The sequence below is a fragment of the Botrytis porri genome, assembly GCF_014898465.1.
Source record: "Botrytis porri strain MUCL 3234 chromosome Unknown BPOR_017, whole genome shotgun sequence".
Classification (NCBI taxonomy): Eukaryota; Fungi; Ascomycota; class Leotiomycetes; order Helotiales; family Sclerotiniaceae; genus Botrytis; species Botrytis porri.
Genome location: NW_024066091.1, coordinates 629,204 through 641,914, shown reverse-complemented (window position 1 = coordinate 641,914; position 12,711 = coordinate 629,204). Strand labels below are relative to the sequence as shown.

The 12,711-nt window shown below is 44.9% G+C and overlaps 4 protein-coding genes across 4 annotated transcripts; 1 reads left to right on the top strand and 3 right to left on the bottom strand.

Annotated features, from left to right (window-relative positions):
• Positions 1 to 1,484, bottom strand: EAF01_010709 (uncharacterized protein; the record flags this gene model as incomplete). The annotated part of the gene is made up of 4 exons (XM_038918966.1): positions 1 to 64; positions 115 to 1,154; positions 1,233 to 1,387; positions 1,439 to 1,484. 4 exons carry the CDS (start codon positions 1,482 to 1,484, stop codon positions 1 to 3), a joined length of 1,305 nt encoding a protein of 434 aa, XP_038765669.1.
• A 466-nt stretch (positions 1,485 to 1,950) lies between these two features.
• EAF01_010708 (uncharacterized protein) lies at positions 1,951 to 5,391 on the top strand (the record flags this gene model as incomplete). Its single annotated transcript, XM_038918965.1, has 7 exons — positions 1,951 to 2,046; positions 2,102 to 2,322; positions 2,372 to 2,733; positions 2,784 to 3,841; positions 3,890 to 4,552; positions 4,600 to 4,890; positions 4,945 to 5,391. The coding sequence occupies 7 exons, from the start codon at positions 1,951 to 1,953 to the stop codon at positions 5,389 to 5,391; spliced, it is 3,138 nt and encodes a 1,045-aa protein (XP_038765668.1).
• Positions 5,392 to 6,549: 1,158 nt separating this feature from the next.
• On the bottom strand, positions 6,550 to 10,161 carry EAF01_010707 (uncharacterized protein; the record flags this gene model as incomplete). Its single annotated transcript, XM_038918964.1, has 7 exons — positions 6,550 to 6,795; positions 6,947 to 7,180; positions 7,258 to 8,186; positions 8,236 to 8,446; positions 8,499 to 9,813; positions 9,924 to 10,002; positions 10,122 to 10,161. The coding sequence occupies 7 exons, from the start codon at positions 10,159 to 10,161 to the stop codon at positions 6,550 to 6,552; spliced, it is 3,054 nt and encodes a 1,017-aa protein (XP_038765667.1).
• An 809-nt stretch (positions 10,162 to 10,970) lies between these two features.
• On the bottom strand, positions 10,971 to 12,643 carry EAF01_010706 (uncharacterized protein; the record flags this gene model as incomplete). The annotated part of the gene is made up of 3 exons (XM_038918963.1): positions 10,971 to 12,334; positions 12,393 to 12,510; positions 12,581 to 12,643. The coding sequence occupies 3 exons, from the start codon at positions 12,641 to 12,643 to the stop codon at positions 10,971 to 10,973; spliced, it is 1,545 nt and encodes a 514-aa protein (XP_038765666.1).
• Positions 12,644 to 12,711: the final 68 nt, after the last annotated feature.

The window sequence follows — 12,711 nt, the reverse complement described above, 5'->3', positions numbered from 1 at the left end:
CTAAGTACGGTAGCTCACATAATTAATGGGCGGTGGCTCCAGACTGTCGTCGCTCTCAAGGACACTGCCGAAACAATTAGAAACATATAAATGAATCACAGGATTTTTACTCACGAATACTGTTTAACCAAGATCCCCTCTCCTCCCGTCTCCATGTCTATGCTGTAAATGTAGAAGCCCCCATCGCTTGTCACTACCATTACTTGGGGACTACTGCTACTCATTGCCACAACGCTTTTGACAGGACCACTGCGGGGAGTAACTCCCATTCCTCCTTTCGGAAGTTTGATGAAAGCGAAATCTCGCGCTGGCTCCCACATCTCAGTGACAGCCTGGGGTAGGTATCCTCCAACAACTCCAGCAACACCTTTGCCCACCATTTGCGACGATCTCCTGATCATGCTTCCAAAAGTGCCGCTAGACTTGCTTTTTTCTGCAGGAACATCTGCCATTTCACTTCCAGGTGATATCCCAACTGGAGGAGAACCATTTTCACTATCGAAACTCCGGGATCGTCTCCATTTATCCTTATCGCCGGGAGATCGTGGGGACTCCGGCAAACCAGTAACCGGTCCGCCCAAACGGAATATATGGATTGTATCCGAATTTGAAGATACGCAGAGCAGCGTAGAGCTCATATTAAACGATAGACTAAAAATTGATGATGGATAAGTGCCTCTTCGAAATTGGTAGAGTTTCTGTCCATCTGGTACCGAAAATACCCTAATAATGGTTCCTGTTTCTGACGCGGTTGCCAGCAATGTTCCATCATTGTTCAATGCAATACAAGACAGTGGTGCCCGATGTGCCTCAATAACATTTACAGCCTTTAATGATTTCGCGTCAAATATGAGAACCTCTCCGGATGTCGGCGCAACGTATGGAGAGAGCGGTGGTGCATGGGCTGGTCTCTTATCTCCAGTCTCCTCCCTGGGCTTTGGTAGTGGATATGCCAAATAGCAGTTTTCAGACGAAGCGGATAGGGAGCATATAGCGTTGGGATTTGCTGACGTAGAAATGGTGTATAGTAGACCCATGTTCTGTATATCGTACAAGTATATTTCCTCCTCCAACAACACGGCAAATCGTTTTCGGTTCAACCGCACCGCCAAGACCGCGGATGGGAATGTAAGTTCGCATATCACCGTGCCTCTCTGTAGTGAAAAGAATAGTCAGCATATGTGATACTCGGAGCTTCTAGGACATATGATGGCCTTGATCTCAAGCCGTACCTTGGTATTCTGAATCACAATATGTCTGGGTGACTGCTTGATGGCCACCAAAGACGTTGAGAATAGCATCTCAATTATAGTTACATTCTCATTGTCCCCCGTGAATATCTTCGAGAATGGCTCGGTGTGGTATATTCGAAACCCTTTGGCAGTTCCTGGTGAGAGGCATTAGTAATTATCGGTATTGAATCACAAAGGACACCAACCAACTGCCAGGCAGCTGTAGTCCTGGTTGAACGTAACATAATTCATGGCTGCGAATCAGGAAGCCCCAAGGCGATTATATGCGCGACGATGTTTCTCCAGGATAATGCAAGAACTGTGCGCTGCAAGCTTCAGGGTTGATTGGTAGTCACAATGGCGCTGGTTGGAGATGAGGAATGGCTCTTTTGCGGATGTTACTCAAGATCAACTAGACAGCGCAGCTGTAGCAATTGATGTTCTTTTGTATGAGCTGCACATTTGATTTCGAATTTCAGATTGATACCTCGATAAACGACTTCAAGGAAGTTATTGAAGGACGCGGGGTTGTTTCCCATTCTCTCCAAAGAGCTTCAGGAATGGGAGCTGGTTCGCCGCCTAAATCTCGGTAATTCGGCCGCTAGACTAAAATATCAAAGTTATTGAAGATCCAGTATCAAAATTTTGCCAGAGGACTCTTGAGCATATTGTGAGACCTTTCGATTTATTATAGGTAAGGGATAAATCTTTTAAAACTATGGAAGGTCAAGTACAAAACGGGCGTCGCCCAGCGAAAGTCTCAAAATCGTCTGGGCAGACCAAAGCCCAGAAAACGGATGATTCGATTATGGGTGTAAGTTTTTACAACTGGAAAACCCCTATCGTCTGTGTATGTTAATGAAAAATAGACCAATAACAGCAGTATTGTTTCCAAACGCAGTGTTGAACGTCTCTACTTTCCAAATGAGCCACATTTCTTTCGTTATTTCGTCAAAAAACCCCTTAGGCGATCCCCTCTCATAAATCGTGGATATTGGCTACGTATGAAGGCCATTGACCATGTAGTGAAACAGTTCCTGGAGCAGAAGTCTGAAAAACAAAAGGTTGTTATCAATCTGGGATGCGGATAGTAGGTCGTAAAACCTCGAGTTTACAAACTTTTCGCTGATGTTCCAAAGTGATCCTCTTCCATGGCAATGTATGAGTAGATATCCTGCTGCTTCTCAAGGTGTGAAGTTCATCGATATCGATTACAGAGATTTAATGATCAAGAAGCGAACGGTGGTACAAAATGCACCAGAGCTCAATTCTATGGTCACTAATCTGGATATTGTTCAAAATGGTGACATGTTGCTCAGTAGTGATCAGTACTTGCAACTGGGATGTGACTTACGAGATCTTAAGCGGCTTGAAGAAACTATATCAAAAGTTGTGGATATAGAGAAATGTTCATTCTTGTTCACGGCAGAGGTCTCAATCACATATATGCCTACAGAGGCAGCAGATGCATTGATACAATGGGCAAATAAACTACCCGATGGTAAAATTATTTCCTATCTTCTCTAGGGATGCAAAGTTAACTTCTTTCAGCTCGTTTCTGTCTTCTAGAGCAATTACTTCCAGAAGAAATAAGTCATCCCTTTGCCAAAACAATGATGGCACACTTTGACAAGCTCGGTACGCCTTTAGGCGCCTGCAAGAAATACCCAACTGTGGCGGCGCAAGACAGACGTTTCCGCTCTTTGGGGTGGCCATCAGTATTAGTTCGCAATCTATGGGAGCTTTGGGGAGCCGAAGATTTTCTAGATTCTAGTGAAAGAATTGCTTTGGACAGCGTTGAACCTTTCGACGAGTGGGAAGAGTTTGCTTTATTTGGCTGTCATTATCTATTGCTCGTCGCAGACAATGTGAGTGAAGCGAATCGTGAAGCGATTCAAGAGAGCTCTAAGCAAAAATTAGATGACTTTAAGACTAGCTGCACTGAAAGCACATATTCTGAATATCCAAAATCTCAAGGCCAACGAAGATTTGCAGCTCCACTCTCCCTAAAAAGTGACAGAAAGGGCCAAGATCTCATTGGTAACTTTTCAGGCATGGGTCTCAATACTCGAGTCAGTAGTTGCGACTTGTATTCTACAGATGTACATGGTTTCAGTTCATTCGATTATCAAGGTTCTCATTCATGGCCATCAAGTCGCATGTGCCACACTATCACCGAAATTGGCGATGGTGGATCTCTATTAGTTGGTGGTAGAACGTCGCCAGATAATTCGATTGCGGACTGTTGGGTGTACCATAAATGGTTGAACACTTGGGAGAGAGTTGAAGATCTCCCTCAGCCAAGATACCGCCATTCGGCTGTTCATCTTGGCAATGGTTATGTGATGGTGATTGGAGGCAAAAGCACTTCAAGAACTCTTGTCGATGATATCATGATATGGAGCCGACAGGGTGGATGGGTGAAATGCAGCATAGATTCAAACAAGCGGCCATCATCTACTATTGGTTCTGCTCTTGTTATCTATCCTAAAGCATTGCCATCTAATCCTCCAGGGTCAAGCGTTGGAGTTATTGCTGGTGGCATAGCTGAAGATGGACTAGTCCAAGAGGAGGTTTGGGAATGGAGTATACCGCAACATATAGGGGAGGTAAGTCTCACAATTAGCTACATTCGATCTTTAAGCTGACATAGACAGCAACCTTCCATCCTTTTCGCACTTCTTGGAAGTCCCAAGACAAAGGCCGAAAACGGGGCAACTATTGCCCGTTTTGGGGCACAAGCACTGATCCACCAAGGCAATATCATCGTTGTAGGCGGTATTGTAAGAGATATTCTATTGCCCCTTTCACATGAGATATGTGGCAGTAGTATTGAAGGTATGAAGAGAGCCGGACTCTCTTGCTCAAGCCTATCGACGAATTTTGAACCACGACCGCTTCTCGTTGGAACTTCTGCAATCTCCAATGGTGATAACATCATAATTATGGCCGGTTCAGCAGTATGCTTTTCATTTGGAACATTCTGGAACAAGGGCTGCTATACGTTGACCACAAAGTATTCTGGCGATCCCACATCCGGTGAAAATGCAACGAACGATGTTTTGTGTGCGCCATGGAGATTTGTGCATGACTTTGATGGTGCCGCTGCTCCTAAATCCACTCCTACCAACCTCTCAAGCTCGGCTCCAGGAACCCAAACTCTGATCAAAGTATCACGGGTCAAGATAAATTCATCTGTAGAGTTTGACAAAATTCTTGACGCCAGCAAACCCGTCATCTTTGAAGGACTCGATATCGGTGTTTGCACTAAAGAATGGACCTCGGAGTATCTGAAGGACAAAGTTGGTACGGATAGAGAGGTAAATATGCACCCGTCCACCTTATAATCCGTCTTTAATTCTTATAGGTCATTGTGCACGAAGCATCATCAGAAAATATGAACTTTAGCTCGAAGAACTTCGCGTATGTAACAAAGAAGTTTGGCGACTTCTTAGACGAGGTAGAAAAGGGAAGTAAGCTCTATCTACGTTCACTATCTGCAGAAAAGGCATCGGAACTCCCTGCCGATATTGTGAAAGATTATCCTGCGATTGCGGCGGATTTTAAGTTGCCTTCAGAATTGGCGTCTGTTACGGATAACGCACATAGCTCTCCTCTACGTATCTCCGGACCCGTGAATATGTGGTTACATTATGATGTAAGTTTCTCCCAACGAGCTTACAAGATGGACCTCAAGTCTTAATGTCTATAGGTCATGGCCAACGTTCTCTGCCAAGTCAGGGGCTCTAAACGCCTTTTACTCTTTCCACCCTCCGATGTCAAATATTTCGACTTCGCCCCTGGTGCTTCAAGCTCAGGTATCAATGTTTTTGAAAACCTCAGCGATCCTATCCTCTCACATACGCACCCACACGAAGTCTTACTTCAACCGGGCGACGTACTATTCCTCCCTTCGCTCTGGTTACATACCGCCTCACCCACCTCTGGCATAAGCGTCGCTGTCAACGTCTTCTTCCGCAATCTCCGAAATGGATATGCGGCAGGCAAAGACGTATACGGTAATCGCGATCTCCAAGCTTATGAGAAAGGAAGACAAGATATTGCAAAGATTGTGAAGTCTTTTGAAAGTCTGCCTGCGGATGTTCGAGGATTCTATTTACAGAGATTGGCAGATGAGTTTGTGCAAAAGGCTACGTAGGTACTGGGGTCACTATGAACTCTTGTTGCATGTCTGATGGAGAGACAGTGCGGATACGAGGTCAGAGATAGGGAATCAAGAGGTTTAATGTTCTAAGCAAAATATGGAGAGTGCACTTGTTGACACGATATGATGGCTTCTCAAATTCATCGTGAGCGATTGGAGTCTCTGTGAATACCCATACTCGAGAACATCATTCTGTAACAGAGACTAGCCATCACTTTAAATGCCAACGTAAACAAGTGACATGAATGACCCTCCCCATAATCATCCCTCTATCAAAACCCATCAATGGACTTCTTTCTCAAAACCAACCCGATTCACGAATAGAGATGCACCTTCCCCGTCCTCGAAGCTTCCACTTCATACATTCCCAATACCCGTCCCTCGTAGTATTAAACATGTTATCAATACCCAGCTTGATTAAATACCAGAAGGAAAACTCAGACCGTACTAGCTAAACTGCGGGCATGATCAGCATGCCAACTTCTTTCATCTTTATCTCCCTCCCACCACCTATAACTTTGAATGCTACATATAAATTCAAAGCAACAATCAAGCATTTGTCGATCCTACTTGGATGAATCGCCATAGAAGTGAACTGGTCATCTTGATATTTAGTGGAAAATTAATAGCAATTCTTTTGTCTCACCCCAAAAGTGTTTACGTCACACGCGATTGATTCTCACTATTTGCAGATTACCAAAGGATATAGAAATATCTCGCCAATCATCGATCCCCTTTCACCACACATACTCAAGCATGCAAACTCAACTTTCAAATATCTTAATCCCACAAAAAGCATCACCACACCCATCCTACAAAATCGCACATCCCACACTGCAGCACCTTCAGTCTTCCCAATTCCAAATAGATAAGAAGTATAAGAACGTTATTCACCCCTAAATCTTACTCCTAAATTCGAGCATCCAGCTTCCAACTATCAAGTATAACATAGCCTACTATATTCCATCCATCCAAAGCAGGTTTCAAACCTCTCGTTCACCAATCCATACACTATTCCTATTAAACTTTCGTTATACCAAATGAACACACGACTTAGCATGCGAGCCATTCGTGCATAACCAAGATTCTTCTTTCCTCTCCATTTCCTATTTTCACGGCTTCTGTCTTGTCCTTTCCAACTTCAACTCGCATCTACGGCCCAACATAACTTGTAGTTCCACCTCCAGTCACCGGCGTCGCAGCACCATTTCCAGCACTAGTGATTCTATTGACATTACCGGCATCCCCAGAATTCTGCTCACCGTCCCCGTTTTCCTGAATAAGCTTTTCGGATCTGATAGTCCTCTTTCCATTACTCTTGTAATACAACAAGACATCCGCGCCACCCTTCCAGACGTGTGCACGGAGGGTAGCGAGGGACATTGTTATGGGGAGTTTCTGTTTGAGGCGTGGGTTAGCTATATTTTCCTATCTCACTGTCGTATACTTTGATAACTGATTACCGGAAGCCTCATCTCACTGAGAGCATCTAGAGAAGTGATTTCTGAAAGATAAGAGAAGATATAGGGGAAAGAGACGAGGGACAAACCTGCTCAGAACAATATAGATCCAAATAATCCTCCGGCCTCATGACCTCAGGTTTCGGCTGCTCACTTGCCGGCTCGATTCTCTCCGCCACATAAGCCAGAATTTTTTTAACTCTCAACATGCGATTTGCATTGAGTCTCGCATTACCATCAGGGCCTGCGATAGAGGGGAGAAGATCTTGGTAGGGTTGAAGAATGAATGAGACTTTGACAGGATCTTTGAGTGGGATTTTGTTCTGTTGGTTGTTAGATTTTGGTTCTGAAGATTTGGAATATAAAAGGTAAGCTTGAAGAGGTATGGGGAGATAATTACCTTTAGGAGTAGTTCGCCCAACCACATTGGAGCCTTTTCGGCAATAAGATCAGCATCTTCGCCCACCGTCTCTACACTGCCTCTATACAGATCCTTAACACCACCACTTGTTTCTTCTTGGATGATAACTGTTGTGCCACCAGGAATCTTTAGCACTGGCGTCTCAGGTGGCAAACTAGGCGTAATACCAGTTTCAACTTCTTGAGCCGGATTCTCCACGAGTAATCTATCGTATTCGTTTCGAATCTTCTGTATCGTACCATTGAAATTATCTTCGACTTCTTTCTCGGCAGGAGGTTTATCACCCGCTTCCGAAGACTCTGACCCTTCGTCTGTGGCTTTATCTTTGTTGTCGTCTAGTACGACCGGTTTATCCATGGTAGTGGAAGATGAACGGCCAAGTTTCTTCGTCCCGAATGACATTCCTTTACGGAACTTCATGCCGAATGATTTACTGCTATCTTTACCATTGCTCTCCTTTTCTGCATCTACCGCTGGAGATTTAGCCTCTTGACTGTCGCTCGTCGTCACAACTGGTTGTTTAGGAGGATCATTTGTGATTGCCGAGCTTCCGAAATAGTCTGGCTTGTCCGCTGAGCTCCGGCTTGCTTGTGATCCTCTTTTATCCAATGGCCCGCCATCTTCGGACACAGAAGGTAGATGACTCCCAAGCCCAGGAGTGGCAACACCAATACCCATTCCAGGGGTCATGGCAGGATAAGATGCGCCAGTTGCTCGCGGAGTCAAGGTACCTTGCTGATCCCAAGCGGTTACAGAAGCACTGGGTATAATGATTGAGATTGGAGGGCTGGCTTCTCGCCTTGCCTTGACGCTTTCGTTAAGCTCAGCGCGGAAGGCTTCATCCTTCTTAATCTGCTCATCAACCAGTCTAGAGAAAATATATCGTAATATCCACTTCCCGAGGTTTACTATGAGTTGTTAGCTTGATACCTCCACCGTCCCGAAGAATAGACTTACTTCTTTGATCTTCTCTGAACTCAACATCATCTTTCAGTTCTAGTTCATCCGCATACATCTCCGCATCGAAACAGTTATACTCCTCTAAAACAACAGCCAATCGACCAGTTCTAGTGTCCAGTGAACACCAAGGCGCCACGGCTTCCATTGTATTCACTTCCGGCTCTACATCCTCGAGATGACATTTTCCGAAAGATTTGATAGGCATGCACTATTTTATAATTAGTCTTAGGTCTAAAACTACTTCTGCAAAATTCGCCTACTTTGAGAAGATCCCATAATAGCACATCTCCAGCAGTATCTAAAGTCAAAACCCTCCTACGATCATTCAAAAGTTTGTGCTTCACTAGACCATGTTGCCCCTCGATAGTTTCCTCGGGTAATGTATGAATTGGAACAATCACTCCCAAATCCTGATCCACAATTGGCTCGGATGTTTTCCCTCCACCATTCACTACCGAGAAATTGTTGACAGAATCCGAATCTCTTACGGCTGGCGCCGGAAAGCTTGCCGTATTTGAAATCCTCAAAATGGATTTTAGAGGAATCTCTTTCTTAGGTTGCCCACGGGTGACAGGAGGTGAAGCAGCCCTAGGTTTTGACGCAGAGCTAGTAGCGCGATGACGCTGAAAGGCTTCTGGTAACTGAATATCTGATCCAGTATCGACATCTGCCCAGCGATTAATGGAGGAACTTGACGTTGCAGTCCAGATATGCTCCCCGGAGGCAATAACTCTAGTAACACCATCATTTTCTTGTGCCAGCGCCAGCGAAACTCCATCATCTAGTTCTCCTAGTGTACCTCTGATGTCTGTTTTGGCTACCAATCCAGAGCGATCGCTACTGTAAAAAACGCCAAGCGATGGATCCTCAGAAAACAGTGACCAAACACTATCATTGTGCATTGTGAGTGTATGCATACATCTTCCAGCCGTCATACTCCACACTTTAACTGTCTGATCCGAACTCGCTGTCATAATCATATCGCCCGCTTCATTAATCAATATATCCCTAACATTATCCGTATGGCCCACAAACTTTGTAATTCTCTTCCCCGTCCTCGAATCCCATAAGCGCACAATTGATTCTGGTCCTCCAGCTGCCAGTATATTGCTCCCAGTACTCAACGCATATACCGATCCCTTTTCAGAAGTGTCCTCGTCACCGACTTCAATTTCGAGTTGTTTCCCGCCTCCATTCAAATCCCAGAGGCAAATTCGTCGATCCAGACCACCCGAAGCAACCCAATTGGCGGTATTGCCAGGACTGGCGAGGCATTTAACATAATCCGCATGCTGACCAATTGTTACCGGTTCACTGTCCTTCTCCAAAGGTCTCCAAACCCGCACAGTCAAATCGCTTGATGCGCTCACCAGAGCCGTGTTATCTTTGGCAAGTACTATATCATTAACCCAATGCGTATGAGCTTGAGTTTGCGCTCTGAAGGTGGTCGCAGACTTCGTCTTAGATTCGGAAGAAGGCGGATCGTCGAATGGATTATCGGTGGAGGGCTCTTTCGGTCGCAGATCCAAATTTAGATCCCAGGCGCAAATAGCACCATCTCGGCCTCCTGAGTATCTTTGTCTTGTTAACCCATGCGCCCAATTTCAACCGAAGTTCTTCTTAAAGAACTCCACTAACATATGACCAAAGAAGCCAAACCGCAACACAAAAGCCACAGGACTCACAAAATTGACTGCTCACTATCCACGGCCAAACCATTCACACCCAACCTATGTCCGCCCGGAGAATTCGCAAGTGGTAAGACTACAATCGCGCAGAACAATTAATCAGCTTCTGAACAATCTTTCGTTCTTTCCTATTTCGAATACGGAGACTCGATGCGACGCCATCACACACAACGAAATCAGGGGCTGTTGACATACCGTAACTTATTCTCTGCCGTGCCTTCTTGGCCATCGCCATCTTATCTTAGAGGCTTGCCCTCTATCATTCGCATGAAAACAGTTTTATACTTGTTTCGCGTCTCTATGTACAAGATTTGAAACTTTCTTCTATGTAGATTCAATTGATAGTCACAAAGGTAGAGATTGGTTTATGTCGCAAACAAGGTGAGTAGTAAGTGACGACTTGCACATTGTAGGATCGAGGTTAGCAGCGGGTTTTGGTTTATTAAGAGATTAGTGGGGATTCTAGAAGGATGGACTGCAGTTTGTGGGGGAGTTAGCATTTTAACCGGGGTAGCTGCTAGCTATACGTAGGGTAGGTATATGTTGGTTTGTGGTATAATTATGATAAAAACCATGAGCCATGAGCCATGAGCCACGAGCCATGGGTTATATTGATATACGGGATTCACATTGTTGGGTAGATATTACGAGTGTGCTTTGTGATTGTTCAAGTTTCGAATTATGATATAATTTTGGATTTCCCACCCAGTATCACTAGGTATGTGTGATTCAACCTACTAGTATAATAATTAATAAGCAGGTACAAGACTCTACCAGATGGAATAGACCATGCCATCTTCCGCATGTGTTCGTGTCAATCATACGGAGCAATCACCCCGAGCTCATATCATCCATCCAATGAGGGTCATTGCCCCGGCTCTTCTTTCCCCTTCCCCTTCCCTTTCCTCTTTTTGACCAAGACTCCATCTTTCGAAATGCATCTTTAAAACCCTTCCGGCAACCTGCCATTTTTATACAACACGTAATGGGTATCGTTCCTTTGTCCTTGCTTAAAAACGCCTGTCCCAAAAACACAAAACAAATTTAAAAAACTCCCTGGCCCCAAGCGAAATCACCTTGAAAGCCTTTATTAATTAAGAGCGCAGCGATGTTCCTTCTCATGGTCGTCATATCCGTCCCATTATAACAGTCAGTATTGACGCCCAGAGCAACGCAAAGAGCATTTGTACAGACGAATACTCCACAATCATAACCATTCATTTGTCTGGTACATCCAGTGTTTGGGGTCTTCCATTCATCTTCTTTGTAATCCGCACCGAGTTGAAATTTCAACCACCCCCGCGTCAGTTTGATGAATGTCTTTGGAGACCCTTGCAAACTATCGAAATACTCAATAGTTCTAGCTATGGGTCGTACGACTCCTACAGTCCAATGACTACCTCTGCAGATAGGAACAAACACCGTGTCAACCTGAAGCAACGAGACTCCGGGAGCTTTCTTCCTACCCATCAGACGTTGTGTACTGCTTGGGCCTTTCTTATCCAAGTTCTCGTAAAAGAAGCTGTTATGTGCTATGAATTTTGGGACTTTCCCTACAGGTTCTCCGGTAGCCTTTGCCTCTTCTCTTGCGAATTCGTTTGCAGCTTCCACCACCCATTCAATATAAGTGTTGATAATCTCATCGTTGAGCCATGAGTTTCTACCCAGTAGAGTTCCAAAGTCTTTGTAATGTAATGGAGTGCCACCCTGCGATTGGGTAATTGGCAAATTCCCATTCTTCCGAGCACGGTCCAGAGCTTCACAAACAATGTCCTCCCATTTGTCGTCCAATGCATGTACTAACCGATTCGATGGATCTCGTCGTACCAGTCTGCGTTCTTTTGCGATCCGAATCTTTTCTTGCTTTTCCTTGAGCTCCTGCGCTTCACGATCCCTCTTATGCTTTTCTTGAGCTCGTGTCGAGATGGCAAATGGCGAAGGTCCGGATTTATCGTCTTGTTCATCATTCAAAGTTAATAATTCGGCTAGGTGGTCGTGTAAAGAAGTCTCAACAGTGACCTTAGATGTGCGCCTCAGGTCTCTCATCGACTGGAGGCGTGTGGTGGGAGCCTTGGGTGATCGTGGTGGTCGCAGCGTGTCTGCTATCGACTTTGGTCTTTCCTCTTCGTTTTCCCCCTCATCGTCATCATCCGGTATCACTATAACCTCTTGTTCTATGGGTTTCGTAGGAGCACCGAAGGCTGGTGGGATCCATTGCGCATCGGCCTCTGCCCTCAGCTCTTCTTCCGACAAGCTCTTTGTTGGGTCCATATTTATTGATGCTTTCCTTGGTTGATGTGATGAGGTACTTCGGTGCTTGTCGCGTCTTGATTTGTTTCTCTGCCGCTTGACCGCAGTTGACCCATCTTCTCTCGCTTCTGCCCTCTGAATATGTTCGTCTGCGACTACTATATAAAAGGTCTTAGTGAATTCAGTATACAGTATGAATACATCGGTACCACCCACCATCAATGTTGTTGTAGCTCATGTCTGTATATAATGGATCGACCCTTCTACGAAACCATTCCAAGGCGCCCCAAAACCAACCCAATATAGTCTCGAACATTTCGTCTCCGTGAATCGGCTTACCAAAATGTCAGCTCCTGTCCCTTTGAAAGCCCTAATCTAATGAGGCCTTGAGAGTCTGGACATACCTCAATAACTTCTATCGAGTTGTGAGTTAACTCTTGACTAGCTTTGCGCTTAAGACTGGTCATGACGAACAGGCGAAATTCCTTTATTGCTGGGATAGCCCAACATTGAGAAGTACGTAAAACTGATATCT